At 41.4% G+C, this 21063-nt stretch overlaps 1 protein-coding gene across 2 annotated transcripts; it reads right to left on the bottom strand.

The window, feature by feature from the left end:
* Window positions 1-7070: 7070 nt before the first annotated feature.
* Window positions 7071-10772, bottom strand: LOC127331148 (F-box/FBD/LRR-repeat protein At1g51370). Of its 2 annotated transcripts, XM_071825856.1 has the most exons (4): window positions 9864-10772; window positions 9662-9749; window positions 9397-9540; window positions 7071-7669 (listed from the first exon to the last, which is right to left on the bottom strand). In XM_071825856.1, the coding sequence occupies exons 1-4, from the start codon at window positions 10676-10678 to the stop codon at window positions 7271-7273; spliced, it is 1446 nt and encodes a 481-aa protein (XP_071681957.1). In that variant the 5' UTR covers window positions 10679-10772; the 3' UTR covers window positions 7071-7270. The 2 variants fall into 2 exon arrangements, with proteins under 2 accessions (XP_071681957.1, XP_051213167.1); XM_051357207.2 differs by having other exon boundaries at window positions 9662-10772.
* Window positions 10773-21063: the final 10291 nt, after the last annotated feature.

Below are 21063 nucleotides of genomic sequence, written 5' to 3'. Positions count from 1 at the left end.
AGCTTTAAAGATTTTGAAGTGATTAAGAGCTTCATCTTTAGATTTCAGGAGGTACACATAACAATATCGAGTAGAGTCATCAATTAAAGTCATGAAGTATCTTTTCCCTCCTTTTGTCAATTCACCATTCATTTCACAAAGATCCGAATGTATAAGCTCCAGCGGTGCCAAGTCTCTTGCATCCGCAGTCTTGTGAGACTTACGTGGTTGCTTAGCTTGCACACGTACTTGGCACTTGGATTTCTTGACAATAGCAAATTTCGGAATTATATTCATATTCGCTAGCCGCGTCATGCACCCAAAATTATAATGACAAAGTCGTGAATGCCAAATATTGGACTCACTATCATTGCAAACATGATTAATAATTTGAGTACATAAGTCTCACAAAGATAAGCGGAACAAGCCTCCGCACACATAACCATTTCCAACTTTATTGGACTCAAAAACCAACTTAAAACCATCTCGACATAAAAACGATCCGCTAACGAGATTCTTATTAATGGAGGGAACGTGCTGCACATTCTTCAGCTGGATGGTATTTCCCGAAGTAAACTTCAGATCCACCGTACCAACACCACGAACAGAAGCACGTGAGCCGTTTCCCATCAGCACGGAGGAAGTCCTTCCGACCTGATAAGAAGAAAACATAGAGACATCAGAACATACATGTGTATTGGCTCCGGTGTCTATCCACCAATCAGGAGAATGACATACTGAAAGGACAGTAGGAGAAATACCGTACCCAACGTCCTTCATCTCAGTATCAATGCCAATAACAACATTTGCGGACTTGCCGATGTTCTCACGCCGATCATGGCGTTCTGGGCAATCAGGAGCCCAATGTCCAGGAGCGCCACAAACATGGCAGTTCCCTTTCTTCTTATAAGGCGTCTTCCTCTTGAAGTTGGTTGAGTTGGAGGCTTTGTTCTTCACATCAAACTTGCCTTTTCCATTGTTCTTATTCTTAGACTTGTGAGATTGGAAGTTCTTCTTATGTACCACATTGGCACTAGAACCTCCCTCAAAACTCCGAGCGCGTGTGTCCTTTGCTCTCGCCTTCTCTTCCACATGAAGCGAGCCAATGAGATCCGAAACAGAAAACTCTTGTCTCTTATGTTTCAGAGAAGTAGCAAAGTTCCTCCACGAGGGAGGAAGCTTGGCAATAATGCCACCGGCCACAAATTTGTCCGGTAAGGTACACTTAAACTGCTCGAGTTCTTTGGCAAGGGACTGAATCTCATGAGCCTGCTCAACCACGGAGCGCTCATCAGTCATCCTGTAGTCATAGTATTGCTCCATGACATACAATTCAGTGCCAGCGTCTGAGATCCCAAATTTGGCCTCGAGCGGATCCCACGCATCTTTACCATGGTCGAAAGCCATGTACGGGTCAACAATGTTGTCCCCAAGAATGCTGAACAAGGCCGCCTTAAACATGGCGTCGACCTTCTCAAACTTTTCCTGCTCCTCTGCAGAGAGAGATCCCTCAGGTCTAGCATCTGTGGCGCTAAAACAGCCTAGGTTTATAAACCATAGAACTGCTTTTGTGCGCCACCTCTTGTAATGCATACCATCAAAGAGGGGAGGTCGAGTAGCGGCAGCAACGCTGCTTGAATTGATCTGCCTATAATCAGGTTTTTGGATTGTTGAATATATAAGCAAATATCCATATGAAATAATCCGTACAAGTAATTGATAAATCATGACTACGAAAATAAAAAATAAACTAATCATGCAGACTAGTAAGGTAGATGAATAGATCACATGTAAACAAGACAAACTGATCGCATCTACCACAGAAACTAGAAGAAGAAACTCTAACAGAAACTGAAAGAGAAACGACAAGATCACATACTTCGCAGCAGCGTCGTTGTCGCCCATGTTGAGGTTGCCGAAGAAGTCACTGAGGTCCGGGAAGAAGTTGTCGGTGTGGAGGAACTCGTCGTCCGATGACGACGTCGTGATGCCAGTAGTCGCGTCGGAGCGCTCCCCAAAAACCTGATTGCCCCTCACCCGTACAGGTTCACGAGAGGCAGGGTTCCGGAGGCCTACTGTCCCGGCAGTCGGTGCACGCCGACAGACGGGATGAGGAAGACGAAGGTGGCGGCGCAATGAACTGGAAACAGGTAGTCGCGTATGCGTCTCGTCTTCGCGGCTAGGGTTGCGCACGGACTTATATAGTGCGGTTCGGGAAGGTCGTGAGGTGCAGCCCACGTCCGAGTCAACACAACCACGATCCAGACAAACCGGAAGACAAAACGGCTGAGTAACGCGTCCGTTAATAACTCAAAATTAATTACACAATTAATTTCCCAAACAGCAAAAAGATAAGCTCGGCTCGGCGAGATTCCCGCAACCCGCGGTGGGTCGGGTCGGGTCGAGGCGGGCGACGGAGGAGGAGTGCGCGAGGGCTCTCTCTCTTCTCACTCACTTACTAGGACTAGAACAGCCCACCTTATATATACCTCCAACTCTCTCCCAACGTCTAGCAATGTGGGACTAAATTTTAGCCCCCACTAGTGCTGCCACTGATTTTTGGAATGAGTCACGTAAATTTCAGAATTTGATAATGGGGCATGGGCCAAAGGCCAAATGTCCAAAATTCCAGCAATTTGTCCTCTTCAGAAGTTGGAGAGACAAATGTTTCACGATATCATAAATCTGAGGTCTATATATTCAACACATCTTCACCACACCTGAACAGTCAAGTAGTTTATTTTACTATTTTTGTATGCAAGAAAAAATAGCAACAGTGCATGGCTCGAGAGCACGGTGTGGGTGTAGAATTGAGAGTCATTGGGAAAGACAATGTTTTGTATGACTCGAGCATATGCTATTACATGCCTCCACTTGCGTGGCTGCCGTTAGCATAATTTCAGCAGTTTGAGCGTACAAACTTGTGGAGCAAGAATCATGCACAGGTTACAACATCTTTCACTTTGTTCCCCGTCCAATCCAAGGACAACTAGAATCTGAAGGTCATGAGTTCACGGCCATGAACAGAGCAGGAACCACTGTCATACTAGGTCGCCGTGGTAGCGGGTTCCTACCGTTCCTGGGGATGCATGGCCACGCCGACACGATGCTGCAGCTCGGACGCCGGCTCATGTACCATAGCCTCTTTGTCTCACTCTCACCCTCGTGAGGGGTCGCCGGAGTTCGTGGCCGCTCCTGACTGCTACCCGGTGACCACGTAGTTGACTGCCTCTAGGGCCGAAGGTAAGCACCACCTGTTCGGTGTTTTCCTGTTTGGTGTTTTGGTCAGCTGAAAGCATGTCTTGTGCTGTAGTCCTCTTTGTTGTCTGTATTATCCTGGAACCGTGTGGACAAGCTAGCTCTGCGCTCAGTTTTGTGGCACACTTTTTAGAAAGTAGAGATCATGTAATCATATATATACTATCAATTTGCGGATGAGAATTGTGGATAAATTTCTCTAAAATGGCAGTGCAGTATCAGAAAGTTTGACAAACTAGATTTAATTGGACAAGTATATATTTGATAAATGTGTCCGCAATATTTGGGACATGAAGCATGATCGTGATTTGGATTTAAGTGACCAGTTTGGAGGCGATTTTCACAAAAATAACCTTTTAGTGAAAGTATTGCACAAAATGACCCTTCAGCGAAACTATTTCACTTCGCTAACACTTTTGTGTGGCCCCTATGCGAAGTGTGTGGCGCCCATGCGAAAGGCGCCACACTAGGAGGTGGCGTTTTGGCTCATAGGAGCAAATGCTCCCATTATAAAAAATAATTAAAAAATAATTTTAAAAATGTCAAAAAAATCTGACATAAATTTTTTGGGGTACATCCTGATAATCTTTGTTAGTGCACAAATTTTCATGGAGAAACAACATTTTATGTGGCGTGTACAAAAAAGACAAAAAAATGTCTTGTACGTAGTCGTGTTATAGCATCAAAATTTGTCTTTTTTACAGGAGCCACAATTTTTTTTAGTTTCTTTTGAAAACTTGTGCACGAACATAAAATGTGTAGATGTACATGAAAAATTTTACTTTAAAATTTTTTGACACTTCAAAATGTAGATTCACATAGTGGGAGCAAATGCTCCTATGAGCCAAAGTGAATATCCCGCCACACTACTCTTTATATATAATGTCTGTCTAGAGGAAACAGAACATTATGGTAGCTAAATGGATGAAGCTTTTGCTGCCCAATCACAGGTCATGAGTTCAAACGCTCACACCTCCGGATTTTGTTTTTATTTTTTAAAAATTATGCTAGACATTGTAGTATGTTTTAAAACATGAAATCTAGCCTCGTACTGTTTTGTAGATTAGTGAGGCTGTCACAATTGATTTTGTGCTTACATCTAACGTCATTATTGTCACCGATCACCGATTGTCCTGTGTATAGGAAGTCATTAACAATTAGTCTACCGTTCAAAATAAATTAACAATTAGTCTATCAAACCCACGACAAGAAACATGTGCTGTTAACCAATGTTGCTCAAGTGATCATGTATAGCACTTCAAGTGTCTGAATTCTGAAAAAATTGCGGGAGCAAAAAGTGCAGTTTGAAGTCTAAAAAAATACAGAGAAACAGTTCGTATAGCCAACATAGATGCTAAGTATAGAAGCCTATATTTGTTTAGGTTCCTGCTACACTGGAACATGGAAATGCTCATAGCGTATACACTGGTTCAAGTGTTAGAGAACACGAAAGGTGCAGGCACATGTTGCAAAAGTAGTAGTACTTGTAACTGTAGTTCAAGTGTCCTACAAATTTCTGTTCACGTAACAAAATGAAAAAGAGAATGCTACACAATCGAGTGATCTGATATTATCCATGGAGGATCACACAAACTGTCTGCAATTCTACTGTATCCTTTACTGAGCATACAACTATCACTTCCTATACACAGGACAATCGGTGACAATAATGGCGTCAGATGTGAGCACAAAATCAATTGTTACAGCCTCACTAATCTACAAAACAGTACATGGCTAGATTTCATGTTTTAAAACATACTACAATGTCTAGCATATTTTTAAAAATAAAAATAAAACCAGGAGGTGTGGGCGTTTAAACTCATGACCTGTGATTGGGAAGCAAAGGCTACATCCAATTGAGCTAACATAGTGCTCTATCACCTTTGGACAGACAATTAATATAAAGAGTAGTGTGGCGCTTTTCACATGGGCGCCAGTACACATCACGCAGACATAACTTGTGGCGCCGATCGCATGGACGCCACACAAAAAAGTTAGCGGAGTGATATAGTTTCGCCGGAAGGTCATTTTGTGCAATACTTTCACTAAAAGGTTATTTTTGTGAAAATCATCCAGTTTGGAGGTTGCTTTTCAACTGGGATCTGGCCAGTATTGGAGCTTTTTTTCAGCTGTCAGTCAGCCCACCTCATTCAGTCAGCAGTGACGCTAACTACTAGCATTGGGGGCATTTTAGGATACTTTAAACAGAGGTGCCTCAGTTTAGTAAGTAGTGCTGCCCTCTCTTCTCTCTCTCACTCTCCGCCCTCTGTTCTTGAGAGTCCACCGCCGGGTAAGCCCAGATCCGGCCTCTCTCGCCGCCGGCGTCATCGCCGGTTGGTGCAGAGATGTTGTAGGGTGCCGGCCCTCTCTGTATAGCAGTAGATTAGGTAGTAGAGTTGCTAGTTCTGGCGTGTTCGTGGCGGATGCCCGGTCTTTTGCTCTCCTCCATAGCTGGTCTCCGGTGATCTCCTACGCCGGAACCAGGCCGGCTCTTCTCTGTGGATTCGATCTATGGTGGATTAACTGCAGGGATAGAGGTGGCCGAAGCTTTCTTAATAATATGGAGGTTCGCGTCTCTGTTTGTGGTGTTGTCTTCTTCTTCTTGGACGGCCGTGGCGGCGAGGGAGAGGGAGAAGGGGGCGCTGCTTCTGGACGTGGTGGCCGTCACTTCGGGTGGTGGTGCGGATCGTCGGGAAAGGATATTGCTTCAGGTACAGGGAGGTGGTTTGATGGTGGCAGGCATGCCGATTCCAGATCGGTGGTTCTGCGATCTGAGCTTTAGCATCGGGATGGTTCCCGGTCGATGCAGCACAACCGACTTGTCTCCTCCGCCTGTGGGGAGTTTCTCTTGCGACTCACAAAGCCAAGGATGGCGAGGATGCTGGCTCTGATCCGGCGAGGTGGAGAAGACGGTGATTGCAGGGTCCAGGTCCTCCAGGACTTTAGTTGTAATTTTTCTTTCTTTGGAGGTTTTTTCTGCAATTGTGCCTGGGTGCGTGTCTTCCTCGAGGATTCTAGGTGTATCCGCGTGTGTGGCCTGTGTAATGTTGCTGTTTTATTTTAATGAACCGCGGTTACGTCTCAAAAAAAAAAAGGATACTTTAAACAGGGTAGGCATTTTAGGATACTTTAAACAGGGTATGCATTTTACTAGACTCGAAAATGTGGTTTGATTAGCTGCACGCCACACCAGGTACTACTTAATTAAGTACAATTTGCAGGTCTGGACACTGGAACAAGTGACGACACCTGTCATGGTACATACAGCTCATAATATTCAAACTGTATTCAGACCCTGTTCATCATGGGAAAAGATTATTTCTACCTGAAGTTTGCTAATGGAAGTAGTACTGAACAAGCAACAAGCAATGCAATGTGAAATTATGGAGCAAAGAAATAACATCATAACAAGGCCAAAATTTTCTAACGAGATATGATATGGTAAAGCTTGGTGATCAAGGATTTCTATTCATGCAGTTCATGCATAACAAATAAGATGTACATCCGCGACACGTCATGAAGCGGTGGTGATGGTGGCGGCGGGGGCGGCGGTGGTGGCGGGTGGAGGCGGCGATGCCATGTCGACCGGCAGTGGGGGAGGCACATCGCCCATGACCAGCGGCGGTGGCTAGGGTTAGGGGCGGCGGCAGCTAGGTTTGAGTCGGGATCGGTTGTTTAGGCTAATACCATGTAAGATGTATGTATTTGGGGAAGTTGCTCAACCCTAACACAGCTCATGTATATCATCACCACAGTGCATGCCTGAAGACCATAAAAGTGCTCTGATAATAACTGATCTGTATGACAAGATGCACAACTTACAAGCAAAGAACAGTCCATAATGCTTCCACCAAGCATAACACAGATCACAGGGAAGATAAATATCAGTTAATTAGTGTGCTTATAGTATCTCCGGCTCCTACCAAGCATCATGCCACAAGTTTGACATACCAGCCTAAGGCCACATGTAGCGGCAAATGCCATACTACAAAGTCTGCGCCAAAAAGAGACCCATTTCGTTCTGCCGCGGAAACTAGAAACGGGTGAGAACCTCGAATACACAAAAAGGGTCCGGGATAGAAAATTCTGCCCCAGTTTTGAAGTCTAAAACTTGACCTCCTTCAGGACCGGTACTCCCAACAAAACACTTTTTGCAGGATTTACTTGCCATGTTTCTTGAACTCTTGCTCGCTTTGTTAAACGCCACATCTTTCAAAAACGGTGTGTGGATTGGATTGGCCGTCACAATAATTGCAGTCTTCAGCACCCGTGCACTCTGAAAGAAGAACTCAAGGAAGCCAACCTCGCCTGGCTCCCCTGTGTACTCACGGAGACTCATCACGGTGATGCGCGAGACGACATTTTCAATGGGACCAGACTCCTCCCAGAACTTGGCGCTGAGGTTACCAGTGGGTTTATCACATCTTTTACTCTGCGAAATTTGATTCAATCAGTCAACAGGTGGGACTGACAATGTTGGGAGAAATGACAAATAAATACTCCCATGCATCAAATTCAACCCTAAACCTACTGGAAGAAGACAATCTGGAGATACCAGAAATCAATATGCAAAGAAATAGAAATCAAGATGATGCCACAACAAATGGCACAGCAAAATTTCCAACAAACAGATGAAATATGCAACCCCGATAATTCTATTTGTGCACTCTAGTCTGTGTAGAGATGACCCAATGGTTGAGAAAAGATGGCCATGCATGGACTATAGCTATGATTGGTCAATGATAATTGGGTAAGTATGCGTAGTGCGTAGTCATATCGCTGATGTTATCATCACCTTGTTTTGTTATTCACAGGCTATCACTTAGCATAGAATGCATAACATACATGACTAACATTACACTGTATAAGAAAAATATAAAACATCATACAAAGCTGTAATTAAATTGACTTGCCACATCTATCATCTATGCAAAGACGTTAGAAACTGCGAGCAATATAATCTGCTGCAAGATTAGAAGTTCAGATCAAAAATTTCAACTAACATGTAGAGAGATGTGGGTAAGAATGTAAGAAAACTTGAATAAGCTGAGGCAAACTGATATGTAGCTTGGAAAGAATACTCTAGAAAAGGTAACGCAATACCATAATTAAACTCATTTTATTATGAGAAAATTGACCATTTTTTCATCAAATATAAGGAATCTGTAGTACATGTAGTGCTAACTGCTAAAAACATTAAGTACTGCAAATTAAACTTTTGCATAACTTTTGGATCTGCAAAAAAACGTCATAACTGTACTTCGATCGAGGAAAGTAGCAGAATGCGCTAATTACCAAATAGTCTAGTAGTGAAGAGAGAGAAAAACCGAGAATGATGTACACGCTAAAATGATGATGACAATTCATGCATAACAAATAAGATGTAAAGGCTGCAAAGTTCAGTCCACAATGTACGTCTTAAGTCATAACCACATTTTGCCAGATATGCTCTTCAATACAAATTTCCACACATGAGTGATGAGCCTACGCCATAATCTTTCTATAATAAATTAGCCGCGCCGATAGTTTCCTAAGCTCCTGATATGACATGACGAACCTAGAGTAGTAGCATCCAGCAGTACAGCACTATGGTACACCAATACTCCCTCAAGAACCGTTGACACGAATGTTCTAGTTATTATGTGTACCTTTCATAAGGCTAAGTAAGCAATGCATGTCAACATCAAAACTAGTACCTCATATGGACAGTGAACACACTAGTACAAGAAAACCAAATCACGAGAAATCATAATACTGGAATAATGACTCATTGTGCCACAAGCCCGCAATGTCATAACACAAAACAGATGAGCATGAAACCCTTCACAATTTTATTTGTGCATTCTAGTCTATGTATGTACAAAGTAGAGAAGACATGATGGCTAACAATAGATGCAAGGCATGTCATTTGAACTATAATTGGTCACATAAATTAAACATCATAACTGCCTAGTCATCCAGCTGCTGTTCTAGTTACCTCAGCGTATGAAAAAATTACTTAAACTAGCTTGCATCACTATAACCATTCAAATTACAGCTGAGGAAACCAAAGACCATATACAGAGCTATCACAGTAACTGGCCTCAAGTAAATCTATGCATCAAACAGAAATTCGTAGAAATGTAAGGAGATCATGAATTGGTGACAGCAAATACGTACCATGATATGCAGCCTGTCCAACTTGGGAAAGCATCTGAGTAAGGTAGGCAGCATCTTGACATCATTGCGAACTCCGAAACGCACAGTCAAACTCAGAATCTTGACGCTTGTGAGCATGCTTGTTGTGGTCGCCTTTATCCCGGGCTGGAATTCGCCCAATTCAAGAAGGAAGATCACACAATTTATTCATGGACCTCTGTCAGCGCTGGACACCATTGCTAACTGAAGAAAAGAAAAGAAAAGACTGGGGGAGCAGCAGACGTACCATGATGATGGTGTCTCGGATCTCTAGGACCTGGTCTGGCTTGAGGTATCCAAAAGCGTGCAGCTTGGGGGCATCTCCAATCCTGACCCTGGTACACAATCCCCCGCCTCGTTTGTAAGATCCATGGAGGATGAGCCGTTCCAGGCATGGAGCCTTTACCACGGCGATGTTCTCCATGATAGAAGCGGCGATTTGGACGCACCGAAGGCTCTGGCTGACGAGGCGGAGGCGCAACCCCTTCACGCATCCCAGGATGTTGAGGATCTCCAGGACGGGGCTCCTGGCGACGAGGTAGTCGACGTCGCCGGGCTCCATTTGCACGAACAAAAGGCCGAGCTCGCGTAGGTGGGGAAAGGAGGCGCCACGCAGGGCGGCCGTGCCGGGCAGCTTCCAGAGGCCGAGGTAGAGGCGGGTGAGGGTGGTGATGGTGAAGACCGTGGCGGGGAGGGGCAAGTCGAGCGGCAAGGGGCGGTTGACGAGGACGAGGTCATGGACGCCCTTGGCGGCGAAGAGCTGGAGCCAGCGCGCGAGCTGGGGGCGGTACGAGTCCATGCGGCTGCAGATGAGGTGGACGCAGCTGAAGGGCCCCGGGTGCGCCTCGAGGATGCTGGAGACGGCGGCGGTGATGGGCTGCGAGTTGGTGGAGTAGGTCGGGGGAAAGTCTTGGCCTTTGGGGAGGAGGTGGGCGTCGACCAGGACGAGCGGCGTGGAGAGCCAGAGCGTCCGCCAGCGCCACGAGAGGACGGCGGTGCGCGCGGCGTCCTTGACGGGGAGGCGGGAGACGATGTCGCGCCGGAGGTCGCGGGGGAGACGGCTGATGCGGTCGGCGCGGTCTGGACCGGCGCCGGCGGCGTGGAACTGCTGGCCGAGGTAGAGGGGGTAGTTGGGGAGGCTGGCGTAGATGTACGACAGCATCTGCTCCATGCATCGGTCCAGCTCGCGCGGGTCTGAGCCCCTGCGCTGAGCATCGCCCGCCGCCGCGGGGTCCAGGACGTTGAACGGGGCGCGCTCCGCCATGGCCGACGGCGACGGCGACGACGGCGACGGTTTGGGGTTTCCGCCGATCGAGTGGCAAGTTAGAATGGAGTGTGGATTTCCGTCGAGACGAAATGGTCGGCGGCGTTGTTATATACTGCTGGCTGTGTGGTGGTGGACTTAGTTTAGGGTTTCGTTGGCTGGTTGGGCCAAATTTCCGACAGGAGTTGCTCACGGGCCATAGTCATGGTCACTCGCTTATTTTACCTTTTGTTTAGAAGATCCTTAGAATTTGCACAAAGAGAAAAATAAATAGAAAAACACTGCACAACAAGTTATGTATAGCAGACACCTAGACAGTGAGGCAGCGATAGTGTGCATAAAATACTTAACATAACATCTCCAAAACGAATTTGTTAACTTAAAATGCAGGGTATTGCTTCATCCAAGCATCATTTTCCCTTAATCTCAAACAGATTTCCTTTTTTCTTTTGTGACACCTACATATAATTATGGGAAGATATAATTGCAACTAGAGATTGGCTTAACATCCAGAACGTCTCAAAGAATACACACTCGGTGTGAAGGAATTGTTCAAAAAATAATTATTCACGAGGTTGAAAATGTTCATATAAAAATATTAAAATGCATGTACATAAAAAAACATGTTCGCATGGTTCAAAAAATCATATGCGATTAAAAAAAATGTTTGCGAGGTACAAAATCATTGTTCACAACGTCCAAAGAAGTTCAACAGTGTGTTGTATATAGTCTGTGTCTTATAACTATTAACGGGGATTACTACATTATCAAACTTTTTAAACAAAAATTTGAGAACTTCTTTATAATTTATCCAACATCCAACTATTTTTTTCTAACAAATTATCAAACACTATACTAACATCACGAACAACTACACTATTTTTTCTACAAATTATCTACACGCTACACTAACAACATTAACAACTACACTATGTTTCTAACAAATTATCTGCATACTACACTAACATCACTAACAACTACTCCCTCAGTACAGTTTTATAAGACGTCTAAGGTATTTTATAGGTTCATTCATTTTTGTTTGTATCTAGTCTATTTTTTGTCTGTAGGTTTACTTCTTTTGTTTGTATCTAGTCTACTCTGAAAGTGTCTAAAACGTCTTATATTATTGAACGGAGGGAGTACACACTATTTTATAACAAAATATCTACATTTTTCCTACTAAACAGCTAGCTGTTTCTCAATTGGGAAACAGCCACTTTTTCAGCCGTCCGATGTCTTCACCAATCTTGGCGCATCTTTTTTCAGCTTCCGTTGAGTCTCCCGCACCGCGTCTCTTCTTTTTCCTTTTCAGCCTTTGTTTTGAATTTTTCATTTCCCCTTCCCCTTATCCCGTCGTCGTGTTGCTCTGTCCCGGATCCATGGCGAGGGGAGCTTCGAAGGCTGCAGCGCGGGCGGTGTCGGCGCGGTCGAGGGCTGCAGCGTGGCCTGTGTCGGCGCGGTCGGGGGCTGCAGCGCGGCCGGTGTCAGAGCGGTCGGGGGCTGCAGGGCGGCCGGTGTTGGAGGGGTTGGGGGCTGCAGCGCGACCGGTGTTGGAGGGGTCGGGGGCTGCAGCGACTGCGCGTACTGCGTCTGGGGGCGGGGTGGTGCCGCTCGGTACCGGGAGTGCTGCGTCGCCGCAGCCGGCGGTAGGCGCGATGGGGAGATGTGCTTCTCCTATTCTTCTCCGTCCACCGGGGAAGATGTCAGCGATTTGCGAGCGCAGAAGATCTGGGTCCCGTCGACGTGATGGGTAATATCTTGTTTCCCATGTCCTCTGCCTTTTTGTTCTCCGATTTATGTTGCCAGGTGCCTGGTAGGTTGTGCTCGAGGTCGCGCGAGAGACGGCATGAGTTGTGAGAGACGCTGCAGTTGTTGTTGATTCGTGTGTGTAGTGCTCGATTTTGTATCGATTTCACTGGATTTCGACCTTAGTTGTTTGATTGGGGTTGTAGTTCTCGAGTTTTGTCTCGATTTCACTGGATTTAGGTGCTTCCTGGCTCAAGTATGCTGCTGCTTCTCTTCCTAGTCCCTTTTATCCTTGAGTGTGGATAAAGGATGGGGATTTGTTACGATTCATGCTGTGATTAACACCATTCCCTTTGGACGAATTTGCTGTCACAAGGTCCAAATAATGTGCCAAATCACAGTGTATAGAAGTGCAGATAGAGCAATATGCTTTAGTCTCAGTATCCAAATGTACAGGAGAAGTAGAGTAGGGTCACCAATTCCACTGAATAATTTTGTTTGATTCGCCGAGAGAAGGCAGGTCTTTCACTAATTCACCTGACATGTATTCGCCGAGAGAAAATATACAGTATGTTAATTTCTGTGAGGATGGGGTCTATGGTTTTAGTGAATGTACCCCTTTCTCCTTCGACTATGTTTGTTATGGTGCCTCTTTTGACTTTGAGAAACTTTTGAAAGTGGATATAGTGTGGGTAGATTTTGTTGCTATTAGTGGTTGTATATTTTGAAGGTTGAACCGTTTTGGGATTTAAGTGCTGCATTGGTGTATATGGCCTATGTTAAGTAGCAGTGTCATGCGTTTTGTCATCATGCTTTGAGCTATGGTCTTTAATGTTTGGATTATCATAGATGAACATGGCCATTCATGTTTTGGTTAGTGTGCATGGATCAAACAGTATTTATATTATTTACCCTGTCAGCCTTCTATGTGTTTTAAGTATTCTTCAGTATGTCGGTAATTTCCTTTTTTTAGTTTGAATCTGGATTTTCTATCAGTCTTCTATAGTTTCTTTCTTCACTATGTCGGTATCTTACTTATTGATGAATGAATATTCAAGGCTGATGACTTATATATTTCTTAATTTATCATTTTCACACGGAATCGGTCCATCTTATTTAGCTCAAGTTTCATTAGCGCTGAGTTTCAATTGAGAAAAACTTATAATGCGTAGTGTCTTTGTGTTTAGTTTGGGTTCCATAGCATTTCACATTGGATTAGTCTTTGTCTGCTTGTCTTTGAGCTCCCCTTAGTTTGGGTTCTGTTTTGTGGGCGCTAGCTTGCTTTTTTGAGGGAAACATTGGGGCGCTAGCTTATTGATTACATTAGGGTTTAGTTGATTTTTCAGGTTAGGCTGATGGTATGCTCCGATCTTGTATTAGTTAGGGTTTAGTTTTGTGTTCAGTCGGAGTTTTGTGTCCAGCTTGTTATGAGACAGATTGTGTATTTGGTGTTCATTCTTACCTCAAAATCATCTTGATCCGATTGGTGTTCATTTCTGTGCTGCAGTATACATTTACATGTACAATTTGTTTTGTTAAATTTATGTACAATTATGTGGCATAGTAGTACCTAGTGCGATCCTGTTATTAGGTCATTGAATTTTTTGGGTTGAAGTTACTGGTGCTTAGTGTTCTAGTGCAGCTGCTTTTAGATAGCTATCTGCGGGGCAAATTATTTTCTTTGTTTGTTGTTTTATTGTCTGCTTAAGTTAGCTTTGAATACATTTAGATTAATACTACAGCTAGCTTAGAGCAGCTTTAAGCTAATGCATTGGCTTTCTTTCAGTAAGCATTATAGTTTTGTCTAAAATAAGTTCATTAAAGGGTACCTAGATTGTCTTGCTGGATAAGTTTAGTCTGGAGGAATTCATCATAACATACCTGGATTGTATGGTTATCTATTCATTTTGGTATAGTTATCTTCGTTGTTTGACAGGTGCAGTACGATGATTGCTAGTGTAGAGCATAGTACTGCCCTGTGGTTTGGCCATCTGGTCTAGAATAAGCTCATCATACATACCTTGATCGTATGTGCATCTGTTCTTTTTTGGTGTAGTTACCTTGACAGTGCCAGTACAATGATTGCTTGTTTAGAGCATAGTGCTGCCCTGTGGTTTGGCCAGCTCATCTTTTTTTTTTTGGTAATGGTTTGGCCATCTCATCTAAATAGGGCTCAACATAGGTTTACCTGGATAATAGGTTCTTCAGTTTTGGAATAGGCATCTTTTTTGACATGACCGTACAATGATTGCTAGTGTAGAGCATAGTGCTGTCATGTGGTCTGGTCATCTGTTTGTTAAATTCCAGCATTCCTTGTTTGACCCCTGTGGTCTGGTCATCTGTTCGTTAATTTCCAGAATTCCTGGTTAACCGTAATGTTTCAAATGCCCTTGATTATGGAATGTATATCTTTATTTTACACTCAACTCAGACAGATGAATTGAACTATGGACGTGCAATCTGTTTCAGGGTCATTATACCTGAGCATCAGTTTTATTTGTTATGGACTTTATATGATTGCTTTTATTGGTCTGAATGTTGTACTTTGTTGCTTAGGTTTGTTAGCATGCATTTGGGTTGGTTTTCGTTTAGGTGTTTTGTCGAGCATGAATAGGAACACCAGTTCGTGCAGTTGTATTATCTAATGTAGGAACTCCAGTTCATTCAGTTGTATTGTCCTGCTAATTGGTATAGTTGCTTGAATATATAGATCGGTTTCTTGTGTATTGAATTTGATCAGAAATTGCTGCCGTAGATTCTCGACCTGCTCCCTGGAACAGTTGAACTGTGTAGGTTTTGATCTTATATACATGTCTCTGTTAGTGTGAACGTCGAATGGGTTGTGAATGTTGAATGCGCTGATTTGTTGTCTTCGGAAAACTACCATCTCTAGTGTTTGTACTTGTGCATGAATTTATGGATTGTGGAATTTACAGACTACTTTGTCTGTAAAGGATGTTGAAAGTTTGTCAAAATGTGTATATATCTAGATACTCCAAAATTTTGACATCCTTTTATGGACTGATTTAGTAGTAGGTGTACACATCTGTCCTGAGAAATACAACCAGCCATACATGCCCTCTTTTTAGCTGAAATTAGTTTTTAGCTGAATCTCATTTAGTAGTTTTTAGTATTATCCATGATGGCAGGCGAGTATGCGGAAGTTACATAGTGTTTGGCAATATGTAGCTTGGAAAACCATTTTCATTTTGCTGCATGTTGGCATATTATGTTCAATGTAAACTTACCAGTATGAGTAATTCATAGTTGCTGCATGCAGGTGCTTTTTCTTGAAAACTCCTTTTTGTTTGATCCGTTGCTGCAATTCTGGATGTTTTCCAGCAAGAACAAACACAACATCAGTCTGAATCTTGATTATATCTTTCCTATTCGTTTTTGTTTGTGATCCTCTGACACTATCTTTTTTCTGCTTTGTAGTGGGGAAGCTAGAAGAAGTTTCGGCGATGATTTGTCTGGGAATTTAAATCGTACTGGTTCATGTGATTACGATGCTGATTTTGGGTTGTCACATATGGATAGCTTTTCATCTAGTGATAAAGTACGATAGTTGTCTGTGCATTTACCTTTCAACCTTTTCATGGTTTATATATGCATATATTGTTTTTCATTCATTGTTGTTTCTTTTTCTTTGGAAGGAAAATGCAAAGCCAGGGAGGAAAAGTGTTTTGGATGATGCATTGTTTCAGTTTTTTCGCAAAGAGGTTCTTTAGTTCATTTTTAACTAATTATTTAGTTTTTGTTTTATTTTTGATCATACTTATTTTTTGCTTGTTCCTTGATGTTTCTATAGGCTATCAAATCTCTCAAGAGGGACTTTTCCAAGTTCTGCGAAGAGTCTGTCTTATTCTCTAAGGTTTTTTGACGTCTTTATATATGAATTTTGAATGCTATCATATTTGTGAGACTTTGAATTCTTTTTCACAACCTTCTTTTACCTTTTTTCAGAACAAACGGTTCAAAGAGCATTCTATTGGCAGAGAATCATTTACTTCATATTCCATTAAGTACTTCTGTGACATTTCGAAATCATTGACTTTTCGTCGTAAGGAGGTCATAAGGAATTTTGGTTTTGGTCATCTTTTGTTGCTTGAGAAATGTGAGATTCCTTCTCCGTTTGTTCGCTGGATCTGTTCCTGTGTTGACCATGTCTCCCATCAGATAATTGTAAATGATTCCAAGATTATCTCAATCTCCAAGGATTCAGTTCATTTTGTTACTGGTTTGCCAAACTCTGGGTCTGTCCCTATGCCTGATAGTGATGGTGGTGCCAAGTTCATTTTGAAATTATTTGGACTGTCGGAGATGCCTCACATCACTTTCTTTGGCAACAAGCTAAAGTCTCAAGATGTTTTGACTGACACTGAAGTTTTTGTGTGCTTTATGGTTATTGCATTCAAGTGTTTTCTGTTTCCTACAAGCAATGAGCTCCCTAACACGGATTACTTGTCTATTCTCGAACAACCTGAATCTGCAAGTTCTTTTGATGTGTGTGCCCTTGTTTTTGAACATCTTATCTCTGGAGTATATAAATACAACAAGTCTTGTAAATTGAAAGGAAGGAAGCCAAAGGTTTTTGAGTTCTGCTACTATTTTCTTGCCGTGAGTTCATTACTCGAAGTATTTGTTTATGCTTTGCTATCATCAATATTTTTGTTCTATTTGGATGGTGTGTAAATATGAAATGTTTTTTGCAGGTGTATTATCTTGATTCTTTGGATTTTGGGGCTAGAATTATTGATCAAAGTGTTCCGAGGATTTCTGTCTGGAATGGTAATCTGGTAAAATTCTTCTCTGATTTAGACCATACAAAGAACAATATATTTGGGAAGAGACATCTGAGGAAAAACCTATCGTCTTGCTATACTGAGGTGTGTGTTTGATTATATTCATTGTCTTTTTAACAGTATGTTTTTTTCTTCGCAAATGGTTTTGATTATATTCAGTTGTCCTCGGGATTATACATATGGTTTTGATTCCTTTTTTCGCTATGGTTTCTAGGGTGAGCTGCAAGATGTTTCGAAATGTGTTAAGGATGCTCCCGGCATGTGTTCCGAAATATCTTGTTTTTCTTTGGCTTTCAAGAACAGCTTGCACTTGACATTTGGTAGTACACTTGAGGGCAAGGTAACGTTCTAAACTAATTTTTTGCTGTTTCATTAGATTTCTTATATGAATTTTGGTTTTTCGGCCTTATATTTCTTGTCTTTTTTTCTACTTTTATTATAGATTATAGATGGCATAATCGATTCATTTCAATCTGCAATTACTTCGAAACATCCTCCCGTATGCAAATCTGAGGTGTGTGTTAGTAATGTGTTGGATTTCTTGATGAAGTTGAAGTCTTCTGAAACGAAAGTAGTACCAGAAGCATCTGCCATACCCAACTGTGAAAATGTGAAATCCAAGGGCGCTGCATCTCTAGACAGCAACAAGCAAATCAGTTCGGAAGCTAAGGTTGTCTTCATGTTAATTGTGTCCTTTCTATCTTTGCTTTGTTACTTTCATTTGTGTTTCATATATATGTCTTTTTTCTTCTTTTTCTGTCGAGATTAGTTGGACATAGCAAGCAATCTGGGTTTCATTAACCAAAAGGAATTCTTGCAAACAATAGGATGCAATTCAGTGAAGAACAATTTTATTGAAATTTTTGGTAACTCTCTTTTCCCTTTGTTGTAGCTTTATTTTTTAGACGGCTTTTCTTAAAGTATTAAGATGCAATGAAGTGAATAATAATCTTTTTGCACATTTTTGATCAACTTATCGTCTAATTCATTTCCTCAACAGAAAGCCCAGAAGTTGTGATGACTAAGACAGCTGAGGCTTCCACTGTCAGTACAGGTACTTTGTGTACTTACTATTGTTTTGTGTCATCATTTCTTTTTTGTATAGGAATATCCTGTGATATATAGTAATTATTGTTTGTAGATAACATACTGATTTTCTGTTTTGTAGCTCCTACAATGCTTCCTCTGAAAAAGGTTATGTCAAGGTTCCCGCATTTAGTGCACAATGATCAGTTTTTGCTATCGTCGAAAAACTATCCCACTGGAGTGAAAGATTCTTCAGCATTTGTTATTCATGGTAGCAATAATGACAACAGCAATGTCCAGCAATCTATATCTTTTGGAGGTTTTGTGATCGACAACAATATCACATCTCCTATTTCGAAGATTAATTTTTCGCAAGCTTCTGTTGAGCAGGTAAAGTTTTTTCTACACCTTTGTACGATGCGTCTTCTTATTTGTCCTTGTATGTTAGAGTCAGTAGTATATGTAGGTACATTCTCTCAAATAAAAATTCTAATTATTTTTTTAATAGGATGTGTCTGCATTTCTGATGCCTCAAGGAGGTACAGTAAAAAAGAATAGTAATAGAAGCAGCACTATAAGTGGATCTAAAGGGGCTCCTATTCTTGTACATGAGAATTCTCCGAAAGATGTATGAGTTCTTCTTTTTTCATGTTTTAATATTGATCCACTTTTTCTATTGATTTACTTATTGTCGTATATATAATTATTTCGACTTTCTACTTTGTTTTGTTTCCTGATTTTTCATTTTTGTACCATGCTTTTTGTAACAGATTTTGAAATCTTCAAAAGTTTCTAATGGGTCAAATGATTTCCGCGCGAGACAAGTTCAGCTTGCTAGTGAAAGTGATGAGTTGTATAACAAGTTCATAAAGAAAGATGATCAGCAGCCTATAATTAAAAGTAATTTTCATAATAGCAACGATGATCATGTTGATCTGTCACAAGATGTTGCTGAAGAACAGCTCCCAAAAGATGATATTATCATCCTTCAGCCTAAAAACCCTCTGGTCCTCCCTTTGCTTCAGAATCGCCGTTTCCCTGTTTCAAACCTTGATGTCAAAAATTTCTGTTCTATTGTAGAATTGGCATACACAAAAGGAGTTCAAAAGTATGTACTTATCCTTGTTCCTCATATTATATATGTTGTTTTATCACTTGTGTGGTTAATTCTATTCAGGTCATACAGCTAGGAGTTCAAATCTTTTTTATTGGTTTGCTTATTTTGTTGTTTTTACTGGGTTTTCTCTCAGGTCGTACTGTGTGAAATTTTCCAAAGTTCACTGTAGCTTCATATCCTTAGGACAATCTCTGCAAAGAGAAGGGCATGTTGATAACTTCTTGATTCCAGTTTTTTGTCGCAAACTGTTTGAGGATAATCATCCTAGTAAATCTGGGAGGCATCATTTCTTCTCTTTTATCGGTGTTAGTATCTTCAATCCCTTATTTTTCATTTGTTATGTCAGTTTTACTACATTTCTCTTAGACCAGCTTACCCTATTTTTTCATTTTGGTGTTCTTTTTTCAAGAAAATATCCTCGACTATAACAATGATGTTCAGCTAGGGTTAATTGCTAAAGCTTTTATTGGTGCTGCATCAGCAAGTAAAGGGAAAAGATTGGAGCTATCCGACAGGGTATTTTTATAATTCTTGTTTCCATTTGAGCATTTTTAATAACATCATTTTTTGTAGTCTACTCTCACTTGTGTTTCCATCTGTTTGATTTTCTAGCTCTTTTTCCCAATATGCCGCTCACGTCATTGGTTCACATTCTCTGTGGATTTCAAGTTTAGGTTGTTCGTTTTTCTTGATTCTCTGTATAACAAAGATGATGATTTCCACACTTCAATCAAGAATGTCCTTGTAAGTAGGGTTTTTATTTTACTTTATCTTTGCATTTAACTCATCTTTTTAGGCTACGTGTATAATCTGTATCACTAATTTTTGACAGCCTTTTTCTTTCTTGTCTCCCTTTTTTCATCTTTAGATCAACAACTTTGTAAGACTATGGCAGATTATATTCAAAACTGAAGAGAATATATTCAAAAACTTTTCAGTAATGTATGCAAAGGTTCCAAAGCAAGCCAACGCGTAAGTTTACAACTTCTATATCATTTAATGGTTCAACTTGCTGATTGTTCTTTTATTTGTTAAATACATATTTCTGAACTTTTCATTGGCTTTTATGTGTGTTATTCGTAGTGACGATTGCGGAGTGTTCACTATGAAATTTATGGAGATTTTCAAACCAGAGGTGGACACATGCTCATTATTTTCCAAAGAAGATATTATTCATATCAGGATTCAGTTTGCCAACCAGATCTATTTCTGCAAAAGGAACAATGTGGATAAATCAGTTGTTGTCAACTACAAGATTCAGGTTTATATTTATTTTTTGGTGTTGTTTTAAAATCCTTTTATATGGTTCATAGTAGTTCATTTATAGGAGTCCTTTCTTCTTTTTTTGCAGGCATAGGTCTGTTTTTCTGTTGTATTGGAAAGAAGAAGTAGATATATATTTGTCATATGTAAATTTATAAGAACTCTCCATTAGTCATTGCTGTACTTATTTGTCTTAGTTTCCTGGAAGACTAAACTAGTATACTCATATATACTTTGATTCATTTCATTTTTGCAGTACCCTCACTTTTATTCTTCTCATTTTTATTTTCTTGCCACGTTATATTTTCTTCTATTTTTTGGGGGTTTTTTTTTAGTTTTTTTTGCGTATGGGGTAATCTGGGGTAACTCCGCCTATCCATCATTTTTTTGCTTCTCTATATTGGATAGCCGGTTCCAAGCCCGGATAA

The sequence above is a fragment of the Lolium perenne genome, chromosome 2 (assembly GCF_019359855.2).
Source record: "Lolium perenne isolate Kyuss_39 chromosome 2, Kyuss_2.0, whole genome shotgun sequence".
Classification (NCBI taxonomy): domain Eukaryota; kingdom Viridiplantae; phylum Streptophyta; class Magnoliopsida; order Poales; family Poaceae; genus Lolium; species Lolium perenne.
The sequence above is the reverse complement of the archived record's forward strand: the minus strand, read 5'-3'. Positions and strand labels throughout refer to the sequence as shown.